This window comes from Oryza sativa, chromosome 6, assembly GCF_034140825.1.
Source record: "Oryza sativa Japonica Group chromosome 6, ASM3414082v1".
NCBI lineage: Eukaryota > Viridiplantae > Streptophyta > Magnoliopsida > Poales > Poaceae > Oryza > Oryza sativa.
Genome location: NC_089040.1, coordinates 20,236,230 through 20,252,841, shown reverse-complemented (window position 1 = coordinate 20,252,841; position 16,612 = coordinate 20,236,230). Strand labels below are relative to the sequence as shown.

At 45.4% G+C, this 16,612-nt stretch overlaps 1 protein-coding gene across 1 annotated transcript; it reads left to right on the top strand.

Annotated features, from left to right (window-relative positions):
* The first annotated feature begins 8,633 nt into the window (after positions 1-8,633).
* Positions 8,634-10,428, top strand: LOC136357020 (uncharacterized). The gene is made up of 4 exons (XM_066311744.1): positions 8,634-8,755; positions 8,838-9,196; positions 9,798-9,902; positions 9,977-10,428. Exons 1-4 carry the CDS (start codon positions 8,634-8,636, stop codon positions 10,426-10,428), a joined length of 1,038 nt encoding a protein of 345 aa, XP_066167841.1.
* The last annotated feature ends 6,184 nt before the right edge of the window (positions 10,429-16,612 follow it).

Here is a 16,612-nt window from a genome sequence, read left to right as displayed (position 1 = left end):
GGAGCTCACCTTAGGTTGTGTTGGAATGTGTACTTTTCCAACTTCACTACCTAGTTTTCTGGTCGCATGCTTACCAAATCAAAACCGTGCATTTTTTTCAAAAAAAATAGGGAAGTTGCTTTTAAAAATCCTATTAATCCATTTATTTTTTAAAAAATAGCTAATACTTAATTAATCATGTGCTAATGAGTCACCCCATTTTGTATGCATCAAGGATTAGCCCCAACTCAATGTGTCAAACACAGCCTTAAGCTTCATAGTCAGATAGCCTTAATCTTAAGGCATGATCACAGGAAAATATTAATATATTTTTTCACTGTTCAATATCTATTTCTCTGGCTTGTTAGGAAGCTTTTTTTTTTCAGTGGACCCATCATAAAGTTCTTCAAAAGAGTTAACTATTATAGACACGTCCATAACTATTGCTCATGGGTCCCATCCTTATTACCCATACACATACAGTCACAAACATTCTTGCCCTTAGCACAAAACACGGATTGAGATCAAATACAGTCACAACTACGACTGAAAGTTAATGACTGCATGAGATCTCATCCATTCATTTTCCCAACGAAGGGTGTAGATTAAGTGCTACAGTGCCACTGGCTATAGTAGATGTGATGTTTTTTTCCATGAACAGTGCTTAAACAATCTCAACCGTTGGATGGAGTTTTAATAGACCCTATATGTCTGCTTAAGTTGCAGTCACACTAGGAACTGCATAGGAACCTAATCCACAAAACACATTGTTTAACAGTTGGGGAGACATGCTCATGGTAATTAGGCCATTTTTTAATTTTCACTCACAACAACTTCCTGCTTTTTTTTTACTCCGTAGCAGGCTTCCTAAAACTGCTAAACAATGTGTTTCGTGAAAAAAAAATGAATACCAAAGTTTCTTTAAAACTTTAATAAATCCTTTTTTTAGAATTTATAATAGTTAATACATAATTAATCATATGCTAATGAACTTTTTTTTGCGTGTGCTAAAAATATCCCTTCAACCACAAGAAACTAACGCACCCTTATAGCATCTCCAACAGTCTCTTTAAATATGACTCTCCAGATGCTCATTTAGCTAATTTGACAGTAGAATAGAGAGCCAATTTTGTTTTCCACTCCAACAACCTTCCTATTTACACTATCCAATCTAACAATGGGTACCATATATTAGTCTCTATATACTTCTTTCTCTATCGAATCTTTCCTCTCCTCACCGTTGGCTACCCATGAGTCCTGCAGTATCGCCTCTGCCCAAGCCGCCCGCCACAGCCAACTGTCTCGGCGCCACCCAAGCCAACATCGCTACCTCAACATACGTATAGAAGGGCGAGCAACTCTAGTGAGATAGGGGGAGAAGGATGATGTTGACCCGGGCGGCGATGTTGCCTGTGGATGTGGAGCTGACGACGGCGGTGACACTGCTACTCATGAAAAATCCGCGGTGGCAGTGGCGGCTTCACTCGTAGATGCATCTGTCGACAGCCGCTTCTTCGTCGCATGTGGATCTGACAACGACAGCCGACGCAACCTCGGTGACAACGGTGAATGAGGCGAGTATGGGAGGAGAGGCGATCGGCATCGAAGGGGAAGCAGTGGTGGCGCGAGACAATGATGGGCGACAGCGTGGTGACATCGTCTGACGGCGCACGGTCTACTGCCGTCTTACGAGGTTATGGCAAGGAGAGAGAGATGGGATGGAGCAGTGGTACCCACGTTTGGTCAGGCAAGATGACTCTCCAAGGTTGGCCATTCCAAGGGCTTATTTTGCTAGCGGAATAGCTTGGAGAGTGAGATGGCAATTTTATTGGAGTACGATTTTCACCTAGAGTTGCTAAAATTTTACTTGAAGAGGCAGATAGCAACTCTGTTGGAGATGATGTTAGCTCAGCTCAAACCCATTGTACAACGCGGAGGAGAATCGGTCGCAGGGGATCGATGTCATTACCAAAGATTTTAATTCATCCACGTTTCAAATAGCCAGATTAGTACTGCACGAGACGCATCCAAATTCATTTCTTTTGTTCGTTGCCTTGGGTTTCAGATTTTCTTGTTTCATCCGCCACTAGAGTACACTAGACCATCGGGATGCACGCGCGCGCGCACGCGCGCCGGCTCCATTGCTGCTGGCAGCATGGGCAGCTGCAGAGAATCCTGAGCGAGGGGAGGTAGATGACGACGATGCTGCTGTCGTTGCACTGCAATCCTCTGACATCATCGTTATTCGTCCGTCACACGCGCACATCGTTGTTGCCGTCCTCTTCTAATAGAATGTAAGTGAGAAGTCTCGCTACCGTATAAAACCTATTTATTAGTCTATTTTTTTATATGGTATTATAAAATTTATAAAAGAAATAAAAGTAGAATAAGCGGGAAAAAAAAGTCCGTTTGCCTGCCTGGATGCTCGCTTGCATCCAGTCTCTCTCCCTCTCTCTCAGCATCAGCAGCGTCCGTCCAACTGTCCGAGTCCAAACCGGTTCTCCGCCGCTGCCGTCGTGCGTGACGGGTTGAATCTGCCGCGCCGTACGTATTTCCTCCGGCAGCCGCGCGCGCCGCACGCTGTGTGTGCACGCACGCACGGCGATCGATCGATCGACCGACCGGCGCTCGATCGGTGGCCAGCCAACACGTGAACCACCACCACCACCTCCTGATCGATGACCGATTTCCTGCCTGCGCAAGCCGATCCAACATGGGAGTGGAGCTTGGCTTGGCTGACTGCGTCACTACAGTGGCAATGGTCCGTGACTGACTGCCTGACTACTGCAAAAAATGCAGGACCGGCTCGATCGATCACCGTTGTGTTGCCATCACACACACGCAGACACGCTTTTTGTTAGTATCTGTGTTGAAGAGGGCTGGGTTGCATGTCTACTCCTTCCGAAATCAACTTAAATACTGAATGTTGATGCTTAGGTGGTGTTTGGATCCAGAGACTTAACTTTAGTCCCTATATTTAGACACTAATTTAGAGTATTAAATATAGACTACTTACAAAACTAATTATATAAATGAAAGCTAATTCACGAGATAAATTTTTTAAGCCTAATTAATCCATAATTAGAGAATGTTTACTGTAGTATCACATAGGCTAATTATGGATTAATTAGGCTCAATAGATTCGTCTCGTGAATTAGTCCAAGATTATGGATGGGTTTTATTAATAGTCTACGTTTAATATTTATTATTAGTGTTTAAACATCCGATGTGATAGGAACTTAAAAGTTTTAGTCCCATCTAAATAGGGTCCTAGTTAGTTAACTTAAAACAATCGTGTTTGACTGATAACAGGAAGTAATTAGCTGATTTTTTCCGTCTCCTAAAATAAACGATCTTGCTGAAGTTAATACTCCCTCCATTTTAAAAATATAGGATATATGTTTCGTTGCGATTAGATTTTAACCAGTAAAATATTGATGTTATTAGATTCGTCTTCAAAGTCATACGATTATACTTTATCATATAAATAATATATTAATGAAGCAATCATTATTTAAATTGTTTAAATGCTTGTCCTAACAAAACAAAATGTCATATATTTTAAAACAGAGGGAGCATATGATAAGAAGTAGTTAACTCCATGTATTTTATTAAGATTCCTAAATTAAGCAGATGCCCTTGGGCCATGTTTAGTTCATTCCCAACTACCTCAAACTTCCAACTTTCTATCACATCACATCCAAAACTTTCCTACACACGTGAACTTCTAACTTTTTTTCCAAACTTAACAAAACACATCTTTGGGTTTACCTCTAAAAGTTGGGACTTGGGAGCAATGCAAAAAGGCGGGAAATGGACCGGACAGCACATGAAAGCAAAGAGGCTGCACACGTTACTTGTGTGACTGATTGGGTGATGCGCAATGGATCTTTCGATCATCATATCACAGGCGAATTGAACCCTAGCTACTAGCTAGCTACTACCATCTGCTACCCTACACCGATCGAGTCACCGACGAATTTCCAACTCTCAACACTGTGCAGTGGCCGGGTGAGTTGGCTGCTTTCTCAAATGTTGCCGCCACACTGCCGCTTCACATTATTTTCACAGAGCAACACATGCATACTGCCAGGCTAAGTGAGCAACAGATATACTGTGCAAGAATTTATTATGTCTGCAAGAATGACAGCGTTAGATGCAAATGATCATGTGCATTAACCGTGGAAAACCTTTTGACACATTTGCAATGGCAGGTGAAAAAGAATTAAAGAATAACATTTAGAGATGGACAAGTAAACTCTCTCTCTATATATGTTTGACACATTCGCAATGTGGCAGGCTCATTCTATTGCGTGGGTGCAGCTAGCAATGACATCACGTTTTCTCAAGACAGAAGAAAAAACTGAGAAAAAGCATGCAATCAGCATCCAAAATTAATGGAATCGCAAGGAACAGCTGATGTCATTCAATCCCAGGGTGGTCCATGTAGGCCATTTTTTATGATTTCATCCCCTAGATATACTCCTACAATGATCTTTTGGTCCAAGGCTACTGGCTTTCTTTCATGTATCATTGCTATTAAACCTGCTGATTGTCTGTCAGACATCAGAGGCCAACGACCTGGCATTGATATATATTTGAACTAATCATCGTGTTACACTCTGACGATGCAGCAATTAGTAGCAATTTGGCATCAAAAGCAGGGTAGAAAAGAGGAGGGGGAGGGAACAAACGAAGCCACACAATCATCTTTGGGCAAAAGATAACACCGGCCAATGCAAACTTTAGGCTATCCAAAGTAACTTCCTGCACAGTTTTTAAACTTGCAGTGAATTCAACACCAACTCTAACTTTGACATGCAACTTTTGTTTGAATTTGGGTTCTCTCACCCTAGAAGATTTGAGCATATGAATCAACAGAAAAAGGTTAAAAGAAAAGGAAGGAGGGAAACATGAAATCTTTGAGATGGATGAGATGCCAAGATGCTCTGGGAAACTTCCTCACATGAAAGCTAGTAAGCAAAAGGGGGATGATGTCCCCTGGCTTCAAAGATGATGAGCATGCACAGAGATCAATGTAGCATTTTCTGAATCAAAGATAGTACTCCGGATGCCCAGGAGTGGGGTGGGGATTGAAATTACCTTTAGGAACAGTAATTTTGCACTTTAGCTCTTTGGATGATGCTTTGTGTTTTTTTAAAGCTAATGTTTAGATTTTTTTCAGGATTCCAAAAAGGCTGCTGCCAAGCTGAGATGATGTGGACACTGGATACAGTGATACACTGCCTGCCTGGTAGTTGCACCAGTGTTGTACAGTGACACTGAACCAAGCTAATAGGCAGCATGTGGCTGCAGTGCATAGATAGCAGTGTCATGTGGTGTGTCTTGCTGTGTGGTGTTCTTCATCTATGCTGTGTTTAGTTTTTGAAATTAGGAAAAAGTTTGAAGAAAGTTGGTAGTTTGAAAAAAAAGTTAGGAATTTATGTGAGTAGGGAAGTTTTCGATGTGATGTGATGTGATGAAAAGTTAGGAGTTTAGGGAAAGTTTGATGTGAACTAAACATGGCCCTACTATTACTACTAGTACTTGTTGTCCAAACTCCAAACAAGCAGAACAATCAATGGGAGAAGAAATTTATTTAATTTGTCAAACTCTTTTTGAGGCTCTAGTTAGGGTGTGTTTATTTCACGCAAAAATTGAAAGTTTGATTGAAATTGAAATGATGTGATGGAAAAGTTGGAAGTTTGAAGAAAAAGTTGGGAACTAAACCAGGCCTTATCTGTTGAACCCCAAATTTAAGTGGTCCGCCAAACAAAAAGGAACATAAAAAACACCATTTAAACAAACTTTCTGACATAAATTCGATTAGTTATTTTGCAATCGTGAGGAGTTGAATTGAGGGAGAGTGTGTGTCCATCTCTCTCGGATTGAAATCGGCGTGCTCTGTATTTGATTTCTGACCTCATTCTGAACAGTGGAGTACCAATGTGTTCTGACTACTGACTCTATGGTGACCAACTGGCAAATGAGAATCCTATGCAGTGCAAGTGCAACAGGTTACAGTTACGGTTGTCGAAACAAGATTTCGGCAATACTAAAAGGGGTGGCTATCAAGTTGGAAAAGTGGATGGATTGAAAGACAAGGAATTTTATACAGGTTCAGGCCTTCTTAATTAAGAAGTAATACCCTACTCCTGTCCGAAGATTGATCCGCCGAGTGTATTATTGATCGTATGATCTGGGTGAAAATCGTGTCCCTAGAGGCACCCGGACCCCTCCTTATATAGGGGAAGGGTCCGCATTACAATGCACAATCCATATCCTTAACGGAATAGGTTGTTACAGATAAGATACAATCGTAACCGACTAGAATCCCAGGTATTTCCTTGATGTACAAGTTTGGAATTTAACCCGAGTCCTTTTAAGGATATTATATCTATACATGGCACCCCATACCCAGTCGGACTATACATGCCGTGTAGGTATGGGGTATCCATAATCTCCACAGTAGCCCCTGAAACCTTTACAGTCGACGAAATAGTCTTCTCCCGTAATCCAAAACGATAATCCGAGTACTCCGACTTCTTCTGCCATAATCTCCCGAGTATCAAAATCAAAGACTGTGAAGGTCTGAAAATAGAAAAAATCGGGTACATTGACTAGATACACCTAATTAGGTGTAGCCCCCCGACTATGTGATTAGTTAAAAACTAAACATATAGTCAAGGTGCAAATAACATCCAACCGAGTGGTTTTACAACCAAATCATCCAAAGTATCATACAGCTAAGCATATGCGATGTTTAATAAAACATCCAGCCAACTGCTTTAGCTTTAATACACCAAAAAAGGAGATATAAAGAGGCCCGAGTGAGAAACACTCTAAAGGTCTATAAATCCACACATATGATAAAAATCCGAGTAAAAAATCTTAAAAAGATCCATCAAATGTGATATAAATCATGACAACCAACAAGTCTAAATAGCCTAGGCTATGACCCACACCATGATTAAATCAAGCATATAACTTGCCGAGAGAATGACTATTCAAAAACCAGCCATCTCAACAAAACCCGAACAGCTTTTGTAGCGTAAAAAGGCCTACAAAATTGGTATAACACTTTTCTGTTGGGCACCTTTTTATTTGCATCGTAGCAGTTCCAAAGAATTATCTAACTGCGTCAAAAAGGATTTTAACAACATTGCTATACTGTTGTGAGCAAATGTTGCCGAAGCAAAAATGCCTAAGTCCCTAAGATCACAACTTAGCCACGCCAATAGAAAAATTGGGCTGAAGTACTGTTTAGGCCCAGGCCCATTAGTACTCCCGATATCTTAATGAAACAACACCGAAGGTCAAGCGTCGTTTCATCTTCCCCACCGAAACTCTCGCCACTTTCCCCATTCTCTGCTACAGTACGAAACCGCACCGACGAAACTAGGGTTCACCGATTCACTCCAATCCATCCTCCAAAACTCCACGAAAATCTCCCATGCAACCACCGCATCAATCTCCCATTTAGTCCCAGCCACACTCCAAACCAAATCATATCATCCAGATCGCATCCATGGCGGAAGAGAGAGAGAGAGAGAGAGAGCTTTGAGAGTCAGTGGGCGCCCTCCGATGTAACGGAGGAGAACCTGAAGGAGATGGTGGCGCACAGTGTTCTTCCGGCAAAAGAGATCATTGGGTGGCGTCCAGCATGCGGCGAAGCATTCCCAACCCCTGACACACATGAGGTCGTGGTATTTTCTCATTTCTTCTATGGCGGGTTTTCTCTTCCAACCTCAAGCTTCTTTCGGGGAATTTTGGACTTCTATGGGATCAGCCTGCATCACCTAAACCCCAATTCCATAGTCCACATCGCCAATTTCATCCATGCCTGCGAAGCTTTTCTGGGGATTAGGCCGCATTTTTCCCTATTCCGCTGCATCTTCTTCCTCAAGCCCCAGCCAAACAAGAGCAAACCATGTGTTGTTGGGGGAGCCGGTTTTCAACTGAGGGGGACCTTGAGCCAAAAATACTTCTCCATGCCATTCAAGACCTCGAACAAAGGTTGGCATGCGAACTGGTTCTATGTGCAAAACTCCGAGCCAACGCTTCCCAGGTACTCTTGTCTTCCTCCGGTATATCGTGATACCTGGAATTCACTTCCTATGGGAGAAGAAGCTGCCCAAGCGCTTGACCTGCTGGACAGGATGCTGAAACTTAAAGAACAGGGTCTGTAGGGAGAATAAATTACTCGGCACTTTATCAAGAGCCGGCTGGCACCAATCAAAGAAAGATCCTGAACAGCTTTCGAGTTCGAGAGGACCCAGAGTCTCTTGAGTTCAGAATTATGCAGGAAAGAATGTACAAAATCTTCTCGAATGCCATCGTGGTCAACTATTCACACTTATTGCCAGTCGTGCCATATAATGCCTTCAACCCTCCTCCACCGGTACGTATTATACACCTCATCCTTTCTCAAAGCATGCTTTTATCTTCCGTAAGGTCAACTGGAAACTTGAAATACCATGCACAGGAATTCGCTTTGATGAAATCTGATCCTCCAATTGCTCAACACCGCTCACCTCGCCAGCAAACTGGCCAAGCCAGCGGAGGGCCGAAGATCCAGTCGAATATCCAATCTAACACCTCGAAGCCGACTAACCAGCCAGATTCTCGTAAGAGGAAGTTGGTTTCAAGTGACGATGAGGGCGACGATGTGGAAAAGGCAGGCGACAAAAAGGGCGACTGAGAAACAGCCAAGGCAAACTAATCCAAAGAAGAAAACATCCAGTCGTCCCATACCAAAAATCAGGAAGTCATCCAGGTATGAGTCATTCAGCAATTTCCCCCGTATTACCGGTCTCTCACCATTAAAGTAGTGTTGATTGAATATCTCAAATTTGCAGGAAACCAACTGACATCGATCCATCTGGAAAGGACTCTGAACCGACTGGCACGGAGACTGGTCCTTCGACTGAAACCGGGTTGACTACCGAAGATCGCCCGAGTGGTGACCAATCAGCAACCGACAATGTAGCAACCAGCAATAAGCCCCCGATTGGAAACCAGTCAGCTAAAGCTAAGGTCAGTGCTGATCAGGAGCCCCCGACTGGAAACCAGTCGGGTACAGAGCAAAGTAAAGATATCCCAGAAGCAGAGGCTCAAACCAATAGCCCTCCCAAGACAAACACTGGCGCTGGCTCTGGAACTAACTCTCCTGTCAGGGTGGAAGGACCTGCTCATCCCCGACCAGAAATCATAACAGGTAAACAAATCCTCTAAATCTGTTTTAATCCGACATATTCTCTTCAATTATTTTACCATTATTCATGACTGTTTAAGGCCCAATGATCGGTGATGAAGAAGAGGTCCTCCGGATACGATCGGCTGAAGATTCTCGCCCACCCATATTAGTCAAATGGTGGGATGACGAAATGCAACCTCAGGGAATTGTGATAAACAAACAAAAAGAAGACGAGGAAGTATGTCTGCTGAAAAGGACACTCGGCCAAGCTACTCGTCTTGTAAATGTAAGTCTCTATACGCTCAGCTTCAATCATTCCATCGGCCACTTTGCTTAAATAAAGACGCACTTGTAATGCAGAGAATCCATCTTAGGAATGAGGCAAAGACTACAACCCTCAAAAAATTAGTTCCCCACCTTGAAACCCTTGAGGCAACCAGAGACCAGCTGTGTGAAGCCAAAGAGCTTGCCAGAAAGACTGAGCATGACCTCAGAGATTGGATCGCTTAGCTTCAAGACTCCAATTTTGAGCTGAGCGGTTCATCAAAAGGTAATTCTCATCCTTATCCGACTTGTTCCATGCCGCTATCCATGTGCAACTAACCAATGAGAGGCAATACAGTGCAAGCTGCCAAGATGTCTGAGCTGGAAAGGCGAAACAGGGCTCTGGAAAAGGATAAGGGCGAACTGACGAAGCAGAGGGACTCGGCTCTGAAAGATGTCGAAGGTACTTGTAGCTGAAACTTCAAAAAACCACTCTTATCTTCACGCCCACTTGCTGATACAAATCTACTTGCACAGATCACAAAATCAAATCCCAAGCCCAATTCGACGTCTTGGTTAACAAAATCAAGAGGCTTGAGGGAGCTAGAGATGAGGTCGCCAACGCCGCTACACCACTCGTCCAAGCCATGTTTTTTAATAACAATGGTCCGAGTTCATTTGATGCTTCCGAAATCTTCGACAAGCTGAGAATTGCCCCAGATACATATTTTAAGAACATCAAGGAAGCTGGAAGTATGGGAGCAAGCCTGGCGTTGGCGATGACCAAGTCCTTGTACCCGAAGATTGATATTGACGCCGTTGATGGCTTTACAGACGGGACAAGAGAAGAAGCTGCTCTTGACCTCATCAATGACGCGCAGAAAGCTGCCGATAAGATAGCCGTTGATGTAGTTGAGAGGTTCCAAGAAAACGACCTTAGGCCGACTGGGTCTGGTAACTCTGATGATGAAAAGACTGAAACTGATTGATGTTGTATTCTGACAATGATGATGATGATGGAGTCACAATTTGTACAATACTGATGAATTTATGCCGTGCTTGATGATTTAAACTCAGCTCCTAATTTCTTAAAAGTTTTTGTCAAACCTTATTGAGCCTAGAACCCGCAAAAGTTGTTGAAAAACTTTCAGTCCTCATTGACCAAGCCAAAAAATCAAACAAGGCAATGATAAATCAAGTAAGCAAATTGAATTGACAAGAAATCACACTCCATTATTATTATAATAGCCCCCGACTGATAACTCAAGGAAAAACTTGATGTTAACAGTCAGAGAGGAAGATACAAAATGTAATGCCTAAGCATAAAAACGACGGAGATGTTCAATGTTCCAAGAGTTGTCGACATGAGTACCGTCTTCACGTTTGAGTCGGTAAGATCCTGGTAGAGTAACTTCAGAAATTATGAACGGTCCTTCCCATAAGGGAGATAACTTGTGCCGATCTCATGTAGTTTGAATTTTTCTCAAAACCAGGTCTCCAACTAAGAAAGCTCGTGATCGAACATTGCGATTGTGATAACGGCGCATCCCTTGTAAATACCTAGCCGACTGAATTAAGGCTACTTCACGGGCTTCCTCCAGTCGGTTGATATCGTCTACTCGGTCTTCTCCGTAGCGCTCCTCGCTGAAGTTGCAAAATCGTAAAGATTCAAATTCCACCTCGCTTGGTAACATCGCTTCCGCTCCATAGACTAGAAAAAACGGTGACTGGCCCGTAGCCCGACTGGGAGTGGTACGCAGGGACCAAAGCACGGACGGCAGCTGTTCTACCCACTTGCCGGCATAGGGATGCAGTCGGTCGAAAACTCGTGCTTTTATTCCTTGAAGTACCATACCATTGGCACGTTCGACTTGTCTGTTGCTCATGTGGTGCGCTATGGAGGCATAACAAATTTTGATGCCGAAGTCCTCACAGAAATCTTTAAATACTCCGCTAGTGAATTGAGTGTCGTTATCACTGATGATCCGATTGGGTACTCCAAACCGGTGTACAATGTTGATGAAAAAAATCTCTAGCCTTGTCTGCTATGATTGTGATGACTGGTTTGGCTTCGATCCACTTGGAGAATTTGTCAACAGCTACGAAGAGATGAGTATAACCACCAACAGCCTTTTTAAACGGCCCAACCATGTCGAGCCCCCAAACCGCAAACGGCCAAGACAGCGGGATGGTTTGGAACTCTTGAGCCGGTAGATGAGTTTGTCGAGCGAAAAATTAACAACCCTCACATGTTCGGACAATCTTGTCGGCGTCGAACACAGCTGTGGGCCAGAAAAAACCCTGCCGATAAGCCTTGCGAACGATGGTTTGTGTGGCAGCGTGATTGCCACAGATGCCTGAATGTATATCCTTTGGCAATTGTCTTCCCTCCTCCAAAGACACACAGCGTTGCAGAATTCCTGACGGACTTTTCTTGTACAGCTCGGTCTCATGTATGACATAAAGTCTGCTGCGTCTAGAAATCCGCTCGGCTTCGTCTTTATCTTGAGGGAGTTCTTGCTTGGTCAAAAATTTGATGAGGGGCTCTCTCCAGTCGGCTTCAATCATGTTTACTTCTTGAGTGTACGTGGCCTCGACCATTTCTTTCCTCGGTACGATTAGTTCATAAAGATGTTCGACAAACACATCGAAAGGAGTTGCTTCTCGTTTTGAATCGAAATTGGCCAGTCTGTTGGCTGCCTCATTGTTATGTCGGAGAACATGTGTTAGCTCAAGGTCATCGAATTTATCTTCTAGCTTGCGTACCTCCTGCCAATAAGCAGTCATATTATCATCAAGGCAGGACCACTCTTTCATGACTTGATTAACAACCAACTGAGAATCTCCATGAACTATCAGAAGCCGAATTCCCAAAGAGATTGCAATCCTTAATCCGTGAAGAAGCGCCTCATATTCCGCCACGTTATGGGACGCAGAAAAATGTATCCACAATACATAGCTCAACCTTTCTCCAGTCGGGGAAATTAGGACCACTCCTGCTCCGGTGCTCGAAAGCCTCTTTGACCCGTCAAAATGCATAGTCCAATACTCCATCTTCTCTGCAGGCGTGTCTTCCTGGCACTCGGTCCACTCGGCGACGAAGTCTGCTAAAGCTTGGGACTTGATCGAAGTTCGCGGCTTGAAGGATAGATCCAAAGACATCAACTCTAAGGCCCACTTTGCGATCCACCCATTTGCTTCGCGGTTATGAAGTATATCCCTAAGTGGAAACGATGTAACCACCGTGACCGAGTGACCTTGAAAATAGTGAGATAATTTCCTGATGGTAATCAAAACACCATATAATAGCTTTTGAACCTGAGGATATCTTGTCTTGGAGTCGGCCAAAACCTTGCTGACGAAATAGATTGGTCGTTGGACTTTTTGAACATGACCTTCTTCCTCATGCTCAACAACCAGGACCGTGCTCACAACCTGGGAAGTTGCCGACACATATAACAACAGCAGCTCTTGCGGATGTGGCGAAGTTAAGACCGGTGGAGTAGTGAGAAGTTTCTTGAAGTCTTCAAAGGCTTTTTGTGCTTCGGGTCCCCACTGGAAATTGTCGGTTTTCTTTAGCAGCTTGAAAAAGGGCATCCCCCGCTCGCCGAGTCATGAGACGAACCGGCTTAGCGCCGCCATGCATCCAGTTAACTTTTGAACATCTTTCTGGGAGCTCGGCGGTTTCATGTTGAGGATGGCGTTGATTTTCTCCGGGTTGGCCTGTATGCCCCTATGGGATACCATAAAGCCAAGCAGCTTCCCTGACGGTACTCCGAAGATGCACTTTTCAGGGTTTAATTTCATCCTGAAGGCGCAGATGCTCGCAAAGGTCTCTTCTAGATACGCGATCAAATCATCCTTCTGCTTGGTCTTGACAACCACATCATCAATATAGGCTTCAACGTTGCGACCAATCAGAGTTGAAAAGCATCTCTGGATCATACATTGATAAGTTGCTCATACGTTCTTCAATCCAAAAGGCATGGTGATGTAGCAATAGGCCCCGAAGGGTGTGATGAATGAAGTCTTCAAGCAGTCGGATTCCTTTAGTCGGATCTGATGATATCCTGAGTAGCAATCCAAAAAACTGAGTAACTCGCAGCCGACTATTGAGTCAACCACCTGGTCAATGCGAGGTAACCCGAAGGGATCTTTGGGACAAGATTTGTTGAGGTCTGTGTAATCAACACACATACGCCATTGCCCCGTCTTCTTCCGAACCAGGACTGGGTTAGCCAGCCAGTCGGGATGTAGGACTTCCTTAATGAAGCCTGCTGCTAACAGCTTGGTCAATTCCTCTTTGATCGAATCTTTTCTATCCTGTGCAAAACGGCGGAGTCGTTGTTTGATGGGTTTAGCGTCTTCCTTAACATGTAAAGAGTGCTCAATCACCTCTCTAGGAATACCAGGCATATCAGATGGTTTCCACGCAAAGATATCTTTATTATTTTGAAGAAAGGTGATGAGCGCGCTTTCCTATTTACAATCTAACTCAGCGCCTATTACAGCAGTCTTAGTGGGATCAGAGGGATCTAGAGGGATTTTCTTGGTCTTGGCATCGCCTTCTCCGCTTTTCGACATCTTGGTTGCAGACACTTCTCCTTCGGTTGCTGTAGATGCAGCCAGTCGGATTTCCTCTCGGGCGAGCGTGATCTCGCGGGTCTGGGCCATCTCGCAGCTTTCCTTGTCACAAGTAACGGCTTGCTTGATGTCGCTCCGCAGGGATATGACTCCTCGAGGACCTGGCATCTTCATCATCATGTAGGTATAGTGGGGGACAGCCATGAACATGGCTAACGCTGGGCGTCCGAGTATGGCATGATACGCTGTCTCGAAATCAGCAACTTCGAAACAGACGTTTTCTGTGCGGAAGTTCTCCCGAGTGCCGAAAGTAACCGGAAGAGTGATCTGGCCGAGTGGTGTAGCAGATAGCCCGGGGATGACTCCGTGAAAGGGCGCATTACTTGGCTTTAATTCCGTGCGAGGGATCTGCATGTCGTCCAGAGTCTTGGCGAAAAGGATATTGAGTGCATTGCCATCATCGATGAGAGATCTGCAAAGCTTGACGTTGCGAACCACTGGGTCTAGTACTAGGGGGTACCGCCCCGGGTGGACCACTCGGTCGGGATGATCCCAGCGGTCGAACTTGATTGTTGTCTCTGACCACCGAAGATATTGAGGTGTGTCGGGCTGGACAGCATTGATCTCCCGTTCGGTCAGCTTTTGCTTTCTCTTGGATTCATAGGCTAGTGGTCCGCCAAAGATGTGGTTGAGTTCCTTGCGATGGTCTTCAAAACTAGTCGGGGCATCATCTTCATCATCCTTCTTCTTTGACGTGCTTTGATCTCCATCAGTGGTCTTGCGTGCGTTCTTAGCGTATTGTTCTGCAAACTGTTTGTAGACGAAGCAATCTTTGGCCGCGTGATTGGAATTTGGATGATGCGGACATTGGGAATTCATGATCTTGTCAAAGGTATTGACGCGCGAACGTTGTCGGGAGGATGGTGTAGTGGTTGCCACAAGTTCCTCGGGCTTACACTTGCGATCCTTGTGATTGGTACTTCCACTCCCCCCCTATAGTCGGCATATCTTTCTTCGGCTTCCAAGTGGTGCCCGACTGCTTGGATGCGGTGATGGCATCTTCGGCTTTTGCATACTCATTGGCTTTTTCGAACATCTGCTTGACCGTCCTGGGAGGCTTGCGTCCAAACTTGCCGACTAAGAGCTCGTGGCGGATGCCCTTGGTGAAGGCGGCGATGATGACGTCGTCGGTGATGTTGGAGATCTTATTGCGTTGCTCGGAAAAACGTCGGATGTAATCTCGAAGGGATTCTCCAGACTTCTAGACAACATTGTAGAGATCGAACTGAGTGCCAGGGCGTTCAAAGGTGCCCTGGAAATTGGCGATGAAGTGGTCGCGAAGTTCCGCCCAAGATCCGATTGTGCCACGGGGTAGCCCGAGGAGCCAGGACCGGGCAGAATCCGCTAGTGCTACGGGTAGATAGTTTGCCATAGCTTTGTTGTCTCCTCCTGCTGCGCGAATTGCAAGACCGTAGACAGTGAGCCAAGACTCAGGGTTAGTGGTGCCATCATACTTCTCGATTCTAGTCGGCTTGAAGCCGGCCGGCCAATCCACTCGATGCAGGTCGCTTGTGAAGGCAGCAACTCCATCCACGTCGTCGTCATAGCGATATGGTGAATGGTGGGGGATGTAGCCTCTCGCCGCGCGGCGCTGGTTTATAGTTTCGCGAAGATCGATGGGATGCCTGCGATGCGGGGAGCGGGGACGTTCAGCTCGACGCTCCCTGCGTCGGTCAGGAGGTAAGTGGACGGAGCGCTCGTCGTGGTCCCTTCTCCTGCGACTGGATCCGGCACCAACGACGCTGAGGCTCGGTTGGTGATAGTCTTGAGATTGAAGAGGGGGGACTCGGCTGCCAGTCGGCGTGTGGACGCTTGCGGAGTTAATCGGGACCGAAGCTGCGATCATGGTCTTGGTCTGGTTCAAGATGTTGACGACGTGATTGGCTTGATTGAGTGCGTCTTCCTTAAGGAGGGTGTCGAGGAGGGTGATCGCTGCAACCGCGTTCTGTTGAGGGGTGCGAAAAACCGCCGTTCCCTCGACGTCTTGCTGCCTGATAAGTTCTCGTGCTCGTCGCCCGGCATCCAAGGCGCGCTGTCGCTGGTCTTCAGCCTTCTTTGCAGCCCGTTCGTGCTCCTGTTGCTCACGCTGCAGCCGTTCTCGTTCTTGTGCTTGGCGCTCCTCTTCCAATCGGCGTCGTTCGGCTTCCTGTCGCACGCGCTGTTCTTCGGCTTCTCGGGCTTTACGCTGTTCTTCCGTCTCGTTGTCGGCCATGAAGATGCTGAAGTAGAGAGGCGTGTAGTTATCTTCAAAGTCTTCGTCGAAGTCGTCGAGGTTGCGGTAGTCGTAGAGGTAGCCGAAGTCGTCGTACTCAATGATCTTCGTATGCCATGAGTCGACGCCGGGGGAGCTGAGGTAGCCATCCAGTTGTTATGTCGAAACCATGCCGAGAGGCTGGAGCATGACGCCGACTTTCCTGGAGCTAGGCTGGATCGGGGCCGAGGCCAGATCCCGCCTAGACCTATGGGGAGAAGACGCCCTTGTGGTGAAGACGACAGCCAAATCATCGGGGAGTTTCATCAGGATTGGCG